This window comes from Mus musculus, chromosome 6 (assembly GCF_000001635.26).
Source record: "Mus musculus strain C57BL/6J chromosome 6, GRCm38.p6 C57BL/6J".
Taxonomy (NCBI): domain Eukaryota; kingdom Metazoa; phylum Chordata; class Mammalia; order Rodentia; family Muridae; genus Mus; species Mus musculus.
In genome coordinates this window covers 127,960,614-127,979,598 of record NC_000072.6, presented here as the reverse complement: position 1 = coordinate 127,979,598, position 18,985 = coordinate 127,960,614, and the positions used below count along the sequence as shown (strand labels likewise).

At 53.7% G+C, this 18,985-nt stretch overlaps 1 protein-coding gene across 7 annotated transcripts in view; it reads left to right on the top strand.

Moving 5' to 3' along the window:
• The window catches only part of Tspan9 (tetraspanin 9), a 182,183-nt gene extending 163,980 nt beyond the window's left edge, over positions 1-18,203 (top strand). For 6 of the 7 annotated variants that reach the window (NM_001356301.2, NM_175414.6, NM_001379133.1 and 3 more), the window contains 6 exons: positions 12,327-12,518; positions 12,796-12,870; positions 13,116-13,217; positions 13,769-13,900; positions 14,278-14,361; positions 15,100-18,200. In NM_001356301.2, coding sequence (NP_001343230.1) covers positions 12,327-12,518; positions 12,796-12,870; positions 13,116-13,217; positions 13,769-13,900; positions 14,278-14,361; positions 15,100-15,171 — 657 coding nt within the window. In that variant the 3' untranslated portion in view covers positions 15,172-18,200. Of the gene's footprint in view, positions 1-12,326; positions 12,519-12,795; positions 12,871-13,115; positions 13,218-13,768; positions 13,901-14,277; positions 14,362-15,099 lie in introns of all 7 variants that reach the window. The other variant, XM_030255085.1, reaches the window with a different exon arrangement.
• Positions 18,204-18,985: the final 782 nt, after the last annotated feature.

The following is an 18,985-nucleotide window of genomic DNA, read 5'->3' as shown; positions in this document are numbered from 1 at the left end:
CTCGGGGGACATTTTTATCTTGGGAACATTTATTGTGCCAGTAAATTGACAAGAGTCTGGGTGGCTTAGGTTGTTGAGCACAGGGACTCAGAGTCTTTCCCTCCACCTGCCTTTACCTGTCCGTGTGACACCTGGTTCACCAGCCTGAGGGTGGAAAAAGCCAGAGGGACACATATTAGCTTCCCCAACCTCTCCTTCTCTGAGAAGCTTGGTTAAATTGGGGGTCCATGGAAAACCGGAGTCTAGCTTGGGATTCACTTTAGCCCCTTCTGGGTCACAGAATGACTTCGAGCCCGCCCGCCCGCCCGCCCTAGCCCGCCTCCTCTTGAGCTGGCTTTCCGCTTATCTTAATTTATTGATGAAAACTTGTTTTACGGTCCAGAGCACAGACGGCAGCAGCTCCTTGCCAAAAGAAAGCACGGTGCAAATCGGGAAAGCAAGCCGCCTCCCGGAGATGGGTGGCTGGGGACCCTGAGGCCAGCAGTGGGGGAGCATGTCTCAGTGATGCGTACTTCACGGTCTACCTGGGGTGACAGGACTGCTCTGGGAGGCCAGTTACTGCCGACCATCCGGCCACCTGGTACGAGGGCAGAGCAACACAGGGTCCAGCACACAGGACCGCTCTGCCTTCCACCCCCATCGTTCCTGGCTTCAGCTGTTCTGCCTGCCTCCATCACCTGCGTGGATGCCGACTGCAGGCCATAAATACCAGTAATGGCTCCCGTTTATAGCTGTATACAAGGCACCGTGCTAGGAAGTTTATTTTCATGAATCTAATTTAATTTTGACGACAGCTCTGGGTGGTATGTAACATTAATTCCCATTTAAGATGTGCGCACTAGAGAAGCCCCCCAGCTGGTAAATGTGAACTTGAAAGCAGCCAGAGTTGCCTCTAGACTTCCTGACCCACACTGCTCGGCTCTGGCCAGTGGCATCCTCTGCGTTATAGTCTAGCCTTAGGACTAGGTGGCTTGGGGGCTCTCAGGGTTGGGCTTGGTTCATATACCTGTGGGGCACCTGAGGGTGCTGATGGGTGGGGAACTAGCAGGCTTTCCTTACTGCTCTTTTCTGGAAGTTGCCCGTGTACCTCCCACTGAAACTCCATGTCCTTGTGGGTAATCACAGCATCCCTCTTCACCCCATCCATCACCTGTGGTCACCATGTAGATAAAGGCTGGGTGCCAATGAGCTCCAGTGTCCTCATCTACAAAAGGGGATAGCAACTCTGCACCTGCCAAGATAGGGTTCCTGAAAGTGCTCTCTGCAAAACAAATGGCCCAGGGCACTTGCTGTTGGTTTCTGTTCTGAGACAGAGGAGGCTAGAGAAGAGCTGTACACTGGTTTGTTTTGTTCTTCTCTGCTTGTCTCGCAGAAGGACAGTTAGGACTCTGACACACAAGCAGCAAAGAGTAGGGTCATCTGGGATGAATTACATACCACCTCCACCTCCAGTGTGTCTACCTTGTCCATGGCCTCCCCAGCCTGGGGCCCTGACACTTGTCCTCACCTCCACCTTCCTCTGCCCCTCCATTGCTCCTAAAACTGTCTAGGTCACAGCTGCTGGTGGGGAGCCCTGGTCTGGGAGCCCTGACGCAGCACCCTGCTTGCGTTTCCCACCCTGGTTGGTGTCCCAGCTCTCCATGCTGCTTAACACACCATTCCCACTTCTGCCAACTCATATTGAGTGAGAAGTTGTTGGAAAAGCAGAATAAAATAAGCTTTGGAATTCTCTAGGTCCGCAGGAGGCACACTCAGACACAGTGGTGAGATTGGGAAGATGGTGAGTTGCGTTGGAAACCTAGGCTCCTGTCCACTCATGTGCAAGTAAAGACAGGCTGCTCAGCTCCTCGGATTCTTACTCCCATGAGTTAAAGACTTGGGGAGATAAGAGAAACTACCTCTGGTGGCTCCAGCTCCTAACTGGGCATGAAGACTTGATCAGTGCTGTCTTCATCCTTGTTGTAGTCCCTCCATCCCTCTGTCATCACGTCCCCAGCATTGTCATTAGCCCTTCTTTCTTGCACTGAGCCACACCTGTAGCACTGCATAGTACTAAGCTAGGTTTGGCTTCTCAGCTGAGTTGCCCCATGTGGGACTAGGAGAGTATACCTCCAAGCCTGCTAATACAAGGCACCATGTCTACCTTCCTTCCTAAAATAGGTCTGTGTTCAAGGGGTTCTCCTCACTCCTTTTAGGAGCCCAGTGGAACGCTTAGGTGTAAGGTATGGTAGGTACACGGAGGCTGGCCATGTAGGTTGCTTTGCTCTTTGGCTTCTCTGTGCCCTGGGTCCATCATCTGTGCCTCCTTGAGTTGGGAAGAGTGGGTGGGGCATCAGAGACGAGGTGCTCCGATGGGGTTGATGCTCAGTAGCCCCCGAGTTCTTGACCATGACCTTTACAAGGAGGTGGCAGAGATGGGGTGAGACAGAGGCTCTGTGGGCAGGGCTTGGCTCTACGTGCAAGCTGTATGACCATGACTGAGTATGCTGGGTGACACTGGGGACCATCAGCTTTCAGCAAGAGTGGCCATATGCATCTTGGAAGGCAGAAGGTGACCCACAATTCCATCTTACACAGCAGGCCAGGCTCTTGGCACAAGTTGAGAGGGATCTCAGGTCGTCACTTAAGTTGGTGCTGAGACCATCTCTGGCAGAGACCAGAGCCTAACTGGCCATGTCCCCCACAAAGCATGTCAGAAATGCCGCTCTTCTGGCGTGGGCGGGTGCAGCTCTGGCTGGCAGTTCAGTCAGCCTGTGGGCCTCTGATCCCTCAAGAAGACAGATCACAGGCTGACTGTGCCAAAGGGCTAAAGCAGATTGCATGTGGTCTCAGGCGAGGGACAGACCTGATGGCTTGCTGATTTCTCTCTGTGTAGTTATAGTGTCATTTCCTTGACTCGGGTGGCCAAAGATTCATACTTGTGCTGGCCTTCCCTGTGGTGAGGGACAGAGATAGTGGCACAAAATGACAAAGTGCTGTCACCATATAGCTTTTGCCCATGTCTGGAGGCGGGGCAAACTTTCCCAACGCAGGTGAGCAGGCTCTGGCCCTGTTTGGGGCAGGGGGGAGGTGAATCACAGGCAGACTGAGCTCTTCCATAAGATGTAATGTGAGCTCACAGTCCCCTTGTTCCTTGTTCCTTGTTCCCCAAACTTTCAAAAAGTTTCAACAACAGCCCAGTACCTTGTGCCGTATTTATATTCCAAGGAGCTCCAGGCACACAGCAGGCATCTGCCTGCTCATCCCTGCAGTGTCCACAGTGCTGAGAGGTGCTTCTTTCTGTCTCGTTCAGAGAGCAGAGAAGCATCGGAAGGCTCAAGCCGCCTGCCAGGGTGCACTACCTCACCAACCCTTGGTTTCTGGTCTCGAGGTTAGGCTGCCAATGGTCCTGCCTTCTCCCAAGGTGAAATATTTGACCACCACCTATGATGTCATCCTTACACTGCCTCCCTGACAGACCCAGCCAAGCACTTCCCCCGTTGCCTATCATGAAGCACACATGGGAACAGAGCAGAAATGCTGGTGTCTTCAGTGTCTTTTTCCCTAGGTTTAGAAAGCTCTGGCAAGTGCTGGAGTCCCCAGGGCTGCCCACTTCGCAGTGACCTTGGAATGGAGATGGCACCTTGACTGTGGTTCCAGTCTGCATCCGCAGCTCTTCCCTGCTGTAAAAGCTTGGGGATATGTGGCCCCAGGGTACAGATGAGTACTGGTGAGAGCTACTGACTCCTCCCCCCCCCCCCCCCCCCCCCCCGGCCCACCTCAGCATGAAACACTAGCCTAGCACTAGGTCCATGGCCAGGTAGGTTACTGGATTTGGGGTGGCCTGAGGCACCATGCTGTTAACTGCCGAACAAGCCTGGGGAGGGTGGGGAGTAGGCATTCCAGAGGTCACGGAGTTCCCTTCTACCAAAGGACCATTTTTAGTCCAGTGCACTGGTTCAGGAGGCAGAGAGCTGGAGTGCTTGCCTGGTATCAGCATTCCTCTTGGGGCTTTTTCCTGGGCCTGCCCTGTATGTGTTAGCCCATGATCTCCTGTGCATTCCAAGCTGCAGGGACAACAATCCGAGGAACAATTGTGTGCCTGTCGAGTGAAGCTTTCAGTCTGGGGACTCAGACCCTGACTCTTGCTGCCAAGAACCAGCGGGAACTGGTTGGATTGGTGAAAACCGGGGAACACAGAGTCATACAAGTATGCCCTGGTATACCTTCTCCCTGACACCTGCCGAGCCCCATCTCACCTGAAGCCGGTGGCTACCAGGCTAGGCAGAGCTCTTGGCCTAGAAGGTGCCTGATTGGGAAGAAAGCGCGCTTCTGCCAGGGTGCACCAGTGTGGGAGGGGCAGCAGTAGTAATCAATGTTTATGGACTGTTGAGTGATCGCTCTCCCTATACACGGCTGGCAGGTGCTCTGTGTCATCTGGGGCTCTTTGCCGTCCCAGCCACACATCATCTTGTGGCCCTTCTGGGAGCCGATCCTCAAGCTTTTTGCTTTCGGGGCACGGGCACCCTTGGGGGCAGGTGTGACACCCCCACCCATCTTAGTGCCACATGGGACACTACAGCCCATTTCAACAGGTGGAGAGACACTAGCTTCTGAGAAAGCTGATGGGCCTGGGAAGGGTGTGCATCAGGGGAGCCTCCCTGAGCAGGCGCCCTTTCCTCCTGGGGGTAGTGAGCCTGTCTTTAAGGGCTGTGTTGGAACAACACAGGGTAGGTGGCAAACAGTCCTTGCCCTTTGCTCTCTAGGACCGGCATCTTCCTGCACCCTTCAGTGAAGCCCAGGACAGATCCAGATTGAATCTGCTCACCCTTGAACCCTACCAACCCCATGTAGAGAGCAAGGCACTGATTCCATATGCCAAAGCCAGACCCCAGCGTCCCATCAGATGAGTCATACTCCAACAAAGGCACCAGGACCCTCCCAGAGACAAGAGGACAGCAAGCCCCGAGTGCCACCGCACACACACACACACACACCAAGCACAGTATTCTTAGTGTCTGTACAGAACTAGCCCATGCTGGAATCATCAAAATGTAACTGGGTTGTAGGTTGCAGGTGCCTTATGCAATGTTTATTTGGAGGAAAATTAGGCTTAGAAATATGGGTGTGATCTCCCTGTCACCCCTGAGCTGGGGACTGTGGAGTGGAGCTGTGAAGAAATTGGAGCTTGTGAGGAGAACAACATCCAGTGAAGAATGGCCAAGGAGTGGTCCTATTCAGTTTGAAATTCTGCACACACTCAACAGGCAGCCAAGCTGCCGAGGCCACCAGTCAAACCAATGGCGCTTACAACGGGCTGTGCCCATGCGAGAAGTGCAGAGCTCAGCTCCGAGGGTGGGAGGGGAGCAGTGCCCGTTCCCTCCAGCTAGAGTGACTTTCACTGTGAGACAGATGAGCAGCAGAGGGTGACTCAGAGGTGAAGGATGTAAAAGCCCTTTCCTAGGCCAGGAGACTTGGGAGAGAGCGTTGCTAAGTACACATGCTCAAATATTTAAAGGCCTGTCACACTCGTTCCTGGTGAGCCTCTCGGAAATGAGGACTGATGCATGTTAGCCACAGGGAAGTGGGATCTACAGTTAATAGACTCCTTCCCTGGAGTTATATGGAGGGAACTGGAATGCAGACTGCAGGCAAATGCTCAGATCAGATGTAGGGGGGCGCTTCATGGCTGCCTCCCCTCTGGCCCTAGCAAATCTCTGCAGCCACCATCCTCCTGCTGGCTGGGTGACTTTGGCAGAAGACTCTGCCTTTGTCCTTTCTTTTCCATGGGTATGGAGTTGGAAACGTGCTCCCCGGCTCCCCTCCTCACCAGCCAGCAGCCCGTCTGCCTCTCTTTATGGCTATGAGAATGAATGAGCTGCAGAGAAAGAGGGCCGCTTGCAATACAAAGTAGTAGCCCCTCTCCCACCCTGGTGAGTGGAGCGAATCCTCTCTGCTCCCCACTGCAAAGTTCTTAGCAGGTTGTCCTCTTTCAGGGCCAGGCAGGGCTCTTAAAAGGAGCCAGTGTGTCAGGTGGTGCAATTAAAATTGTCAGGATTGTCTCTCTTTTTTGCCTTATCTGCTAATTTATTAACTGCCATTATGTCTTGGGCACTGGGAGCCCTCGTGTTCCCATGTCTCCTGCTGTCCAAGAGGGGTTTCAGAGGCCCGGGGATGGTGTAGCGCTGCTGCTGGAATCTACACTCAGAGACCATGTCTGCAGCAGCTCTCTTCAGGTATAGGAGGTAGTGAGGCTGAAAAGGCCAGTGGTGTGCAGGGCTGTGTGCTAGGCTGGGAACACCATGTTAGGAGTTCCTGACGGGGTACTGGGGCTTCCAGGAGTGGAGAGGCCAGGGTTTAGAGGGAGCTTCTTTCTTGAGTGGGAATGTGGATGTGCATGTGCCCCCGTTCCTGAGCTCGCCCACCCACTCAACCCCCTACCCACCCACCTACCCACCAGTCGCTGAAGAAACATTCAGTGTTCCAAGTATTTTCTGGGTCCGGTGGTGGAAGGACAATGGAAGAGCACGAGTCTGATCCTCAAAAGGAGCTGTTTTTTTTTTTTTTTTTTTTTTTTTTTACGACAGAAGCCTTGGGAGGGGGCTAGCATGAACTCATGACCACGCCCTGGATCAGTCCACTCTGGGAGGGCCCATCTTTCCCCTTGTGAAGGGCTGGGTGGGTGGAGGTGATATGGAGTCTGACTAGATGGGGATAGAGTACCCAGACATGGGTGAATTTGGAGCAGCCGTGGCCCTGGAGAAATGGGTGCCTGTGTGGATGTCCTACCTGGGGGCAGAAATATGCGTTAACTTGACCAGTCAGTCAGTATAGCCAACCTGAAGATGAGATGTGGGCGGTTAGTATGTGGCTAGCAGTGAGGGGAGTTTGGTTGCAGGGCTAGCTTGGCCTGTCCACATTACTTTGGGGGCCTCCGTTTACCTGCTAGGCATGTGCTGGGTAAGTTCCTTGGAGACGAAGAAGCCTGAGACAGGCTGATAGACTCGTGTCGTCTAGGGAGCCTGCACCTTTCCTTTTGCAGGCCTAGGACAAGGTCCAGATGGCTGCAGTGCATGGACAAGGCTGGGGTGCCATTCTCGACCACGAAGACGTATCGTGAACAGGGCAGACCAACGTCCCAGCCTTGATGGGCTGGGTGCAGACATTAGGTTAGGGGTTTGTCTTATCAAGTTCGCATGTCGGTTTCTAAATGAAACTTTTGAAAGGCCCTTGGTTGAGTGAGCTAACAGAGGAAGCTTCTAGCTTAGGAGCCACCTTAGCTTGCCCTTGCTTAGAGACAGGTTCCAACCAGGACTGGACAACGTGAAGGAACTGAAGACCCCACTTGGTTGGTGCTTATACTGGCTGAATCCTGATACTCCTGAGTCACTCTGCCTCACCCCAGATTCTCCAGTCTCCGGTTCTATGGTCATCTCGGCTGAGACAACCCTCTGGTTTTAGAAGGGAATTTTCTCGAATGCCACCTACTAAGCTCTCTGGCATCCAGCTTTGGCTGAGCTGCCATGGCCTTATGCTTCCTGAATGGTCCCCACCATGGGAATAGGGGTGGTTCCTGCCCTCCTCCTGCCTCACCCTGGCCCCGGTATTCAGAATTTAGAGCTGGTTTCCTGTCTTCATGTCCCAACTGCCCAGGGCAGGCCTTGTTCCTCAACCCCACAGTAAACCTGTGTCAGAGGTCACCTCCTCTCTCTTGCCCACAGCCGTCTACTAGATGTGAGCTCTGGCCAGACCTAGCCTGAAGTCTCCCAGAGAGGCTGTGCCATCTTACCATCCTTTTCAGGGGCACCAGGGAGAATGGGAGTGCTCTCCCTAGCAGCAGTGTTCTTAAGGAATTAAGGGGCACCTGGCCTGCAGGGGGGCTCAAGACAGGGTTTTCAGCCTCTTTGGTATCAGGAGCTAAATAGTTCTCTGTGGTAATTTATTTTGAGCACTGTAGCTTGTTCAACAGTGTCCCTTGGCCTCTGTGTTCTACATGCCAAAAGCATTTTCCCTCTGCTCTCCCACTTCAGTTGTGACAATGGAGGTGTCTCCAGGTGTCCCCAGCAAGCAGGAACTCTCCTCTCTGAGATCCACGGGTCTAGGGGGCAGAGGCAGCATTCCTGAAGCTTGGCTTGGCCTGGGTTAGAAGTGAACAGATCAGAGGTCCAATCCAAACCACAGTTTAAAGAGGATCTGGCCTCGGGGAACTACACAAGACCTACGTGAGGACGGAGACCTTTTGAAAAAGGGCTCCAGCAGCTTTCTATAGGGTAAACTGAAAAGCAGGTCCAGGAGAGACAGACAGGTCTAGTGTGGCTGGGGGCAGGATGTCTGGGTGTCTATTACTGGCAGGCAGGTCTCCTAGGGAGTAGCAGACAGAGAAGGAGTAGCACCTGAAGCTACAGAGTGGGCTTTCATCCCAGCCTGGCAGTGTCTTTCAGGTCTCCCTAGGAAACCGAAGTCCCACTCTTTGTTTTCTTCTTGCCTGGAGCCTCAGGTGGGGCTGGGTCACGCAGTAGAACGTTTATGTCAACAGGAGACCTCCGCTCCCCAACCCCAAGGACATGGGTCACATTATGCATGCCTGTGGCACAGCAGGTTGCCCGAGAGAGCTAAAGGGGGCCCAGTGGGGATGGGAATGGATCTGGGGGCTTTGGAAGGAGACTGTCCAGGAGTCTGGCTCCCCTTCTTATGCTGGGACTGCCTGGATCTCAGCCCTCAGTACCTCAGGTGGGAAGTAAGATGAGACCTGAGTGTGGGGATTCAGGCTCCAAAGCCAATGCCTGCAAAGCCTAAAGACCGTGTTGAATGTCATGGGGTGTGAAGTCAGAGAACCAATTGGGAGAAACATGGCCCTGGGCGGGGGGGGGGGGGGGGGGCTCTGAACTGCTGAAGTTTCCCATGGACATTCTCAGGGTCACCACAGGAGCTCCCCAAGAATAGAGGGGACCCAGCAGACCTGTTTCTGATGAGCGGGATGGAGAAGACTCTGCCCTATAGGTGCCCTGGAGGCCAGCATCAGCAGCAGGATGGTGGGGCATCTTACAGCCCCAGGAGTCCCCAGGCCAGGCTCCTCCATCCCAAACGAATACCTGCCCTGGAGGGTATTCAGTTACTCATTCTAGGGTCCGATTTATAGAGCCATAAATCTTTGGTTCAAAATCATGAAATTTCCAGGGTATGATTAATGAAAGAAAAATTGAGACGGCAGCTCAGATTGAAGAAAGACTGGGTGACAGGCTGGATGCAAGTTTAGGGCATCACGGGCCAACCCAACACTCTTCTGAACCAGACTGGAGCGCCACCTAGTGGTCACAGAAGGCATTCACGCACGCCCATTCCTGCTGCAAGGTTTTGAGGTGATAGTGTCTCCCTCTGATCCTCAACATGGTCTCATTGAGGTCACTCTGGTGCAGAAGCCATTATGTGCTTCTGGTCCCCGTCAGCTCTTCAAAAAGCTCTATGTCTTAGAAATAGTGTGTGTGTGTGTGTGTGTTTGTGTGTGTGTGTAGTCTGGGCCATTCTGTTTTCCCATTTATCAGGATTCTCTTCAGTCCTCAAACCCAGCTCACTCTGAACACTGCCTGTGTCCCATGGGAACCATGTCTCATCGCTCCTGCATACTCACCTGATGTGTGGCCACCAGCTCTTCCCTAGTCACCGCAGGAGTCCCTGCTTGTGCTCTGTGCTCACTGCCTCTTGTCCTCAGTGGCCTCTTTGGGGAATAGCAGCTGTGATGCCTGTCAGAAGCATCTGTTATCTCGTGTCACATTCAGCCCTGAGGCAGAACACCCACGTCTTCCTACTACCTTCAAGGTCCTGTTCTATCTGTCCCCTGGCTGCGATCCCTCTTTTATCTTCTGTCTACCACATCCCACTGCGGTCATTCTGTGGCTGTCACATAGCGGCTTGTCCCTCCTTGGTGGACAGGCATGGTCCTAACTTGAGGCCTCTTAACTTGATGTATCCTTTTCGGAAGCATTCTTGCTTCTTTATATGGACACTCGATCATTTCATTTATCTGTGCCTGTATTGGTCATATGTGTGTGAGATCATGAGAATCTCCTTTCTGTCTAGGCAGGACTTTGGCCAGGGCTGGTCACTGCTTCCTCCTGGCCCTGGCATTTGATGGCCGTGTGCCTGGTTAGAGTCTGTAGGCTGTATGAGCGAAGGAAATGCAGATCCTAGAAGCCGATGCCCCTTCCCCTCACCCTGGGGGTTAATGAGTGTAGAATTCCCTGCAGTGCATGTTTCTTCCCTGCTCCCATGCTGTCCTCATTATACATAGCTCTGGCTGTCCTGGAACTCACTCTGTAGACTGGCTGGTCTTGAACTCACCAAGATCCTCCTACTTCTGCCTCCCAAGTGCTGGGATTAAAGACGTGAACCACCACTGCCAAAGTAGGATTTATTAGAGTCGTTTACAGACTGTGGTCCAACAATTACAACAATAGCCATCTCCTCTAAGAATCCAGTAGTTGTTCAGTCCACGAGTCTGGCTGTCTCAGCTGATTTTTCGTATATACCAGAATCCAGAAGAAACAAGCTCTAATGGCAGTGAAGGCATGCCTGCAATAGCGAGGGCAAGCAAGCAAAGAGCAAGCACTTACTTCTTCTATGTCCTTATATAGCTATGTAGCTGCCACCAGAAGGTGTGGCCCAGATCTAAGGTGGATCTTTTCACCTCAAAAGATCTAGATTCAGGGCGGGTCTTCCCACTTCAAATAATTCAGTAAAGAAAAATCCCTCACAGGTATACCCAGCCTCTTGAGTTTGAGTTAATTTTTGATGTGGTCACATTGACAGCCAAGAAGAAGAGCCATCATATTACTCCATGGAGAGGGATCTGCACCCTGGAGTGTGTGAGGTCACAAAGCCAGGGCAGGCAGAGCAGAGGAGAAGCCCACACCTGTGACTCTCGAGTCCTTACTTTTTCACTCTGTATGGAAAATTCTTCCACTTCAGGCCTCCCTCATGTCCACCTATCCTTTGGTGATTGCTCCCTCCAACTGGTGACTCTGACCAGGATAGTGATGGCCTCTTCTAAACTCTTGCAACCATTATTTGGAGCCATTGCATCCTGGTAGATGCTGCGTTTTTATTGCCCCCGTTCAGCTGGAATGGAGGCCCCTGGAAGGCAGGTCTCTAATGTGGCTGTAGCTTTTCTGGCACAGAACACTGTGTGTTGTCGGTACTCAATACATATTGGCTGACTGATGGATTGGCTCCACAGACTCAGCACGCTCCCAAGGAGCTGGGGTGGGAGTGGGGAGAGCAGAGAGTGTCAGCTCAATGGAGCATCAAACCGTGCGGGCGGGGAGGTTTGCAGCTGTGAGTGGGGTGTTCTCCTAGCCAGTGCTGCTGGCTTTAGTTATAGCTCAGGGGGCGCTGGTGGAGAGGGTCAGTTTACAGGCCCACTCGTTCTATGGATGGTGAGGTGTGTTAATTCTTATTGCTTTGATGAAATACCTGACAAAGGCAACTTCCAGAGAGTTTTTGTTTTTGTTTTTGGGGATTTTTGTGGTTCACAGTTTGAGGGGACAGCCCATGGGGCTGGAGAAGGTATGGCAGCAGGAGCTTGGAGAGAGCTGTTTACATTCTACCTTAGGGAACACAGAGACGCTCGCTCTCCACTCCTTTCTCAGCGTATTAACCCAAGGGATGGCGTTGCCCCCATTTAGGCTGGGTCTTCCTGACCCAATAAGGGCTTTCTGGAAACAGCTGCATAGATACACACAGAGGTGTGTTTCTATGGTGGCACCCACCAAGATGCCAATGAAGATGCCACCAACACAGGAGGACAGTGTGGCCTCCTATGTCCTGCCCCTTAGCCAGTCCATGAGCACCTTTTATCCCTTTACCCATGGACTTGCTTTCCAGACTTCAGAAAACAGGGGTTACGTGACCCTTCTGTTCAGGGTAGTGGGAAACACCCACTGAGGTTTTGGCTTTGAGAGCCAGTGACCTGGGTTCTCCCCCGTAGACCAACCAGTCATACCCAGACCCAGCCTCCCTTCTGAGCATGGGGTCCTCTCTGCCCAGAGGAGTAACCTGACACACATTTGTGTAGTTTTCTGGTTTCCCCCTTCGTCTCACTGAACACTGAAGTTGATCTTCAGAGAGACCTCATGAGGTATATGAAGCTGCCTCGTCCCATTTACTGTAGGGGAGACCGAGGCATGCAGTGACAAGGGGGCATGTCATAGGCTTTGGGTCTGTGACAGCGCCTGGCTTTTTATAATCATTTTGTATCTCAGAGTCAGTGGTGAGAGACATGCATGGGGTGGGGTGGTCTGGGAGATGAATGTAAGAGCTGTGCTGGTCTAACCAGTTTCTTCTTTCTCCAGCTCTGTGGCTGTGGGCTGCTTGGAGTGGGCATCTGGCTCTCTGTGTCCCAAGGCAACTTCGCCACCTTCTCCCCCAGCTTCCCCTCACTGTCCGCAGCCAACCTCGTCATCGCCATCGGCACCATCGTCATGGTGACGGGCTTCCTGGGCTGCCTGGGGGCCATCAAGGAGAACAAGTGTCTGCTTCTCAGCGTAAGTCGGCCCTCGCGTTCCCTTCGTTGCTCTCTGGGGCTCCCTAGCTGAAGTCCACAGACATTGCTTCTAGAGCGTTCTGTCCCCAGCCCTTCCTGTCCCCCTCTCTCTTTGACACATGCCTGGGTTTGCTTAGGAGTGGGTGGTGCCCACTTCCAGGCTCCCAGCCTGGAAACCCTGCCCATCCCTTATCTCCCCTCCCCTGCCCCATTCTCTGTCACCACCCACCCCGGCCATCTCCACTCCCCTGGGCCCACGCTTGCACTTGTCTTTCCAGTTCTTCATCGTGCTGTTGATCATCCTGCTGGCAGAGTTGATTCTGATCATCCTCTTCTTCGTCTACATGGACAAGGTAAACCTCGCAGAGGCAGGCAAGATGGAAGGTCGCCATCTTGACACCAGGGCTGGGACAGGGGAACGCCTGGCTAACAGATCCTGCAGACTGGTCTGCAGGAGGCCTGAGGGTCCCACCCTAGCCACTTCCCCTCCCCGTCTGGAAACACTGCTCCAGCATTCCCAGCTGGCCCAGTCTGGGTTAGGGAGGAGGGCCAGTGGCCTGGTCTCAGCTGACCTGTGGTGTTTCCCCTCATCTGCCAGGTGAACGAGAATGCCAAGCAGGACCTGAAAGAGGGGCTGCTGCTCTACAACACAGAGAACAACGTGGGGCTCAAGAACGCCTGGAACATCATCCAGGCCGAGGTGCGGCTCCAGTCTGTGCATGGCGTAGGATGGGGCAGCCATAGTGCACCTGTGCTGTTGGGAGAACCACCTGCACTGGACACTTGCCTAGACCTGAAGGGAGATGCTAGCATGGGATGCTGCCGGGGAGGGGTAAAGAGGTGGGCGCACGAGGCACATGATGCGTGTCTCAGGAGTGGGCGAGCCTAACGTGGTGAATGACAGGAGTCACCAGATCACGTTTGGCTCAGGTGACAGGCTCTGGTAGTGACAGGAATACAAGTCTCTGTTGCCCGATGCACACCCCACATAGACCCTGCCAATCAGCTTGGGAGGGCCCGTACTACAAAGGAAGGAGGTCAAGGCACTGGTGAGCAAGTATTGGGCTGGGCTCTTTAACTCCACATCTGGTGCTCAGCCCAGAGGGACAGCAGCCTTTCTGGTGTAGGAAAGAAGAGTCACTCACTACCTCTGGGGGCCCGGCTGCAGCTCAAGAGGGGACAAGGAGACATTCTTTTCCCTATCCCTGTGTTCTTGGGTGGGGTTGACGTATCTGGCCTTGTGCCCCACAGATGCGGTGTTGTGGGGTCACTGACTACACAGACTGGTATCCGGTGCTCGGGGAGAACACAGTTCCTGACAGATGCTGCATGGAGAATTCCCAGGGCTGTGGGCGCAACAGCACCACCCCCTTGTGGAGAACGGTGAGACTCACTGATCCCCTGTGCGCTGGCAGCAGGAATGATGGGAATTAGTGCAGTGTGGGATGGAGAGAGGGCTACACTGGAGTGAAGCCAGCAGTGCTGTGTGTGTGTGTGTGTGTGTGTACACATGCACGTATGTGCAGGACTCACACTTGGGATTCAGAAGGTAAGGGGTTGGATGGGGATTAGGCAGTGCAGCTGCCTGCTGTAAGTGGAGCCTGGGGGTTGGATGTTGCTTCTGGGGAGGGCCAGGGCCTAAGGGTAGTAACGGACTAGAATTCAGAATAAAGACAGGGGCTAGGGCAAAATGACGGAAGGGTTGGGATGGCCCCAACCAGTGTCGTGCCAGGACCTTACCCTGTGGTTCACCCCCCCAGGGCTGCTACGAAAAAGTGAAGCTGTGGTTTGATGACAACAAGCACGTGCTAGGCACCGTGGGCATGTGCATCCTCATCATGCAGGTGAGGGGACCCCGGGCACCTCGACTCTGGGTGGACGCAAGCCAGAGCCACCGCCAGGCTGCAGGGCTCCGAGTGAGGCCACAGGCAATGGGCAAAGGTGGTGCTCAGTGCTAGGCGGGGCCCTGACATGCTCCGCATGAGAGCTAAAGGTGTTCAGTGTCCCCCGGGTCACCAGCTTTACAGGTGACATGTGGCACCTTGGGTGAAGCCACAGGTGGCCCCTGCCTGCACCTCTGTGTCTCCACCTGCTTTCAGGGTTTTAGCTGAGGAGCGTAAATGGGATTTGATGTTGTTCAAGACAGTTATCCAAGACATCACTTCACGTGTTCTAGAACCACAGAGCTTGTTGGCATGAATGCCAATGACTCGAACACCCCCTTGCTTTCTTCTTTGCTCTCCCACCTCAGCTCCTCTTACCTCCATGGAGGGTCAGGTCCTGTATGCACTCTGCCTTCTCCCCACACCTCAGGAATGTCATTGGGTGACTAGCTTGGGATCTCTGGTCTTCTGCACACATGGTTCAAAGGGACTGAGGTCCACTCACCTGTGTGCAGTCCCAGGCTAGGTCTCCAGGGTGGCCTCCCAGACAGTATTTCCTTTGTTTTCTGGCTCATTTCCCAGCACACCAGGTTATGCACACTTTACAGTAGGTTCTCTAGGGCAGTCCCAAGCGATGAAACGGAGGACTGACCCCAGGCCACAAGAGCATCCCTTTAAAGTCCCCTCCTTCTCTTCCAGATCCTGGGAATGGCCTTTTCCATGACACTGTTCCAGCACATCCACCGGACAGGTAAAAAGTACGACGCCTGAGGCTGCGGCAGCGCCTGGCTCCACCCGGACACTGCGTGTGCCAGGGAAGAGGACCCGAGTCATGTCTCCTGCCTGCTCTCCGATGGCCACCCTGCACCACCTGCCGGCCTGCCCTCCCCTGCCCACATCCTTGGCCTTAGACCTCATGGAGGGCAGAGGCCCAGGGATGAGGCATCATGCAGAGACCTCAGGGCTTGGGCAACTGGATTCCTGCACCTGCAGACTTGCCAAAGATGCCGGGGCGGGCAGGGTGTCAGCGAGGAAGCCCCTTCAACGATGGGTGTCTGCCCCTGGCCTTCCTCACACTGACACTTGTTCCTATGTGGGGTGGAGAGTCTGCCCCATGGAGGCCACTGCCGTCCATGGCTGCCCAGCCAGAGAGCCTGCCAGGGTGCAGTGTGGCACCGCCAGGTCAGGCCCCCTGGAGCACCCTGCCCGGGTTTTTATACTATAGTGTAACTTTTTTTTTTATTTTACTCTGATTATGATTATTCAGGAATATTATCTCTCAGATAAGTTTAGGGTTAGCTCTCTGATTTATAACTTTTTACTGTGTTGATTTCCATAATGGTTTGAGTTTCCTTTTCCTGTGGGTGGGGATGGGTAGAGAGAGAGGACCTCCGTCCACGTTCAGTCAGGACACACCACTGTGCAACACTCACGAGGCTGGAGGTAGGGTGAGAAGTGCCAGCCGTTTTTCCAGGACTCACCTTGAGGGAGAGGGTGAGGCCATGATACGGGGCCCTGCCAGGCCTGGAGACCATGGATGAAGGCCAGAAGAGGCTGGTGGCATACACAGCATGGGCCATGCTACTCTGGGGTGAGAGGATGCTGCCTGAACCAGGGAGCCACATCAGCAGGGCATGCTTAGGTCAGGGGACAGTGAAACGCTTTGCCGGGAGGAGTGGCAGTCAGAACACTGTGGCATTTCCTCTTCCTCCCTCGGTCCTCCGTGGGCTTTGACCCGCGAGCATCCTGCATCCCGAATGGTCACTCTCACACATTCCTGCTGCTGCAAATTCCTCTGGTTCAGACCCCGCTCTCCTCACCCTGATCCGGAGAGTGGAAGCAGACATGTTCCTCTGCCCAGACTGAAACAGAGTCTCAGGACAACCCAGGAAGGGAGGCAGACCCCACCAGACTCACTCAGTTGCTTACTGCCCTGCTGAGGGGAAAGGAAAGGGCCATGTGGGTCTCAGGACCATTCCTCCTTAGGATCCATTGCTGTCCACACTGGGGGGCAGACACTGTAGCCCATGTAACCTCAAAGACAAGATACAGAAACTCTGAGAAGTCAGGCTTCCACTGCCCCCACAGCATTGGGGAGAAGACCCTTGTTAGATGCCCAGTGCTAGGCCAAGCAGTCTTGCCAACACTGATACCCAACACATGTCCTTCCGTAAAGACAGGGGCCTGTGGAACTGACTGAGCACCTATCTGGGATCCAGATCCTCACTCTCTCTCGGGCCTTCACGTGGTAGCTGCTTTTCTCGTGCTATTTGGCTCTTTACGCTGTTTCCCACCAGGCCAGGTGTTCTCTGGTCTAGCAATGACATCCAACCAACCTAAAACCCCTCTGACCACCTTGAATAACAGTGATGACCAGGATGTGGAACTTTCAGTACGTTCAGGATTCAAGTTTTGGGGGTGAGAGAGGATAGCGGGGAGCTCTCGGCAGATTGGTCCCACAAGTTGCCAGTTCCAGGAGATGGAATTGTGGTGTTATTGGAGGAATGACAGCTATCTTCCCCCAAGGTGCAGAGTTCAGGTAGAAACAAACAGAAAGCAAGCATGGCGCCTGCTGCATTATGAGTGTGGATGGGTAGGGTGGGTTTGTTTATGCCTATCTATGGGTGTTTAAACCTTCATTAACTTCAACATTGAGGTCCCACTACCCTAGGAGGCACTTCGCCTCCCTGCCTCGTCACATCTGTAGAGTGCTTCAGGGTGGTGCTGGTTCCTGGAGCCTTAGCTGAAGTCCTCCCTCCTCACCAACCTCACCTCACCTGTCTGTTCAGCAGAGCCAGATCATAAGTCCCAAACTGCCTTTTTTGTTTTAGCTGTGTGTGGTTGCATAGTCATCTGCAGAGTCTTCACGGCACAGAGGTCTCCATGCACAGAGTGGATGTCCTGAGACCCTCACTTATCGTGGGGCAATGGCCCTCACATGCTAGAAGACCACACCGAGTAAGGCTAGGGGAGATGGCTCAGCTCTTCTCTGACACTCTTGGGTCTGAGTTCACTGAGGTCCTGCCATGAAATCTCCCTTACCTGCGGCCTCCCTTGCCTAAGGCAGAGCCGTTTCCTTCAGGTACCACACAAGCAATTTGCAGACCTGACTCAGAAAGTCCTCTTGGTTTGCAGGTGACCTCAAGGAAATGCCTGGCGCAGCCTCTGGCATTTCTCCACAGCCAGCTGCCTCAGTGGGGCTCAGAGGGTAGGGTCTGGACAGGTGTCTGGTGCAGGTCTCCTTGCGCCTCTGTACTCTGCGCTGGCACATTGTCATCCTGTCTCCGCCAGCCTGGACCAGCACCTCAGCTGTCCCCCTTGCACATGCTCTGGCCTGACTTAAGAGTTAAGTGGTCAAGCCCCCAGCTCACTTCAGGTGGATGGAATTGGTTGTCCCCTCCTCTCTGGACCCCTGCCCACCCTCTGGTGGAGGTGCTAACTAGCAGGGACATGGCACAGGACAGGGAGCTGGGTGCCAGATGCTTGGGGTCTGTTCTTTGCCCCACGGCCCCTGGCATCCCTTCTCATGTTCCCGTTCTCTCATCTCCCTCCCCTCCTCCATGATGGTGGCATTCTGGCCTCACCTTCCTGAGTGGGCATTCTGAGGGGAGAGGCCTTTGGGCCTCCACTTGCCTTGCTGTCCCTTGGTGGCCAGAGAGCCAGGAGTGCACGCTATTGGTTTCGAATGCACTTTCTGCTTGCAATGCCTTGTCTGCATTTCCTTCATCCCAGGTCCCGCTTTAACGAACACCATGTTTTTAGCATGTTTTTAAATAAAAACTGATCATGTGTCAAAAGCACAACCAGACTGTTATTTAGTGGTGTGTTTTCTCCCTGGAGCCATGGCCAAGATGGAGGGACCCAGAGGAAGACCAGCCAGTCAGTCCCCTGTAAGTGGACCTCATATCTTTCCTGTAGCCCAGGTTTCAGATTTGCCAGGGTGAATGGATCTCTGTCCCCTCTATGGAGGCCTGGAGAATCCTAACACATACACCTCTTGCTTGGTGTCTGACACCAGCTTAAGCAGGAGTTTCCAGGGACCCAAGCCTTCTGCATGAGAGGCTGTCATTTCACCCCAGTGAAATGTCACCTCAGTGTCACCCACAGTTGGCTGGTCCTGTGGGAAGAGTGAGAAACAGGCCCTTACTTCCTGTGGGTGAAGGCTCTCAGGATAGGAACACTCTTACCCCAATCTCCCTGCTGCTTATGAAGGTTCCTTTGGGCACGGCGTCTTTTCCAGAAGTGTGGGGGAACCTCATGATGTCCTTTGTCCCAGGCAACAGCCTTTGAGGTAGCTTCAGACACCCTCCAAGGAAGTCTGGAAATAAGAGTCTGAGAATAGTTATGGAGGAAGCAGAAGCATAACTTGACTGGCAGGCATGTCAGCCAGTCCTGGGGACCTCCATGCCTCTCTGGTATCAGAGTCTCCTGCTGCTCAGTTGGGTTCTGTTTTGGGGGCAGATGAAGACAGTCCAGAGTGCCACAAGGGTAGGCGTGTAGAGGTTGAAATGGAGATGAGGCAGTTCCAAACCACTCCAGATGTGCAGCTGTGTCTCCCTCTCTCAAGGGGGTGGCCAGGTAGACA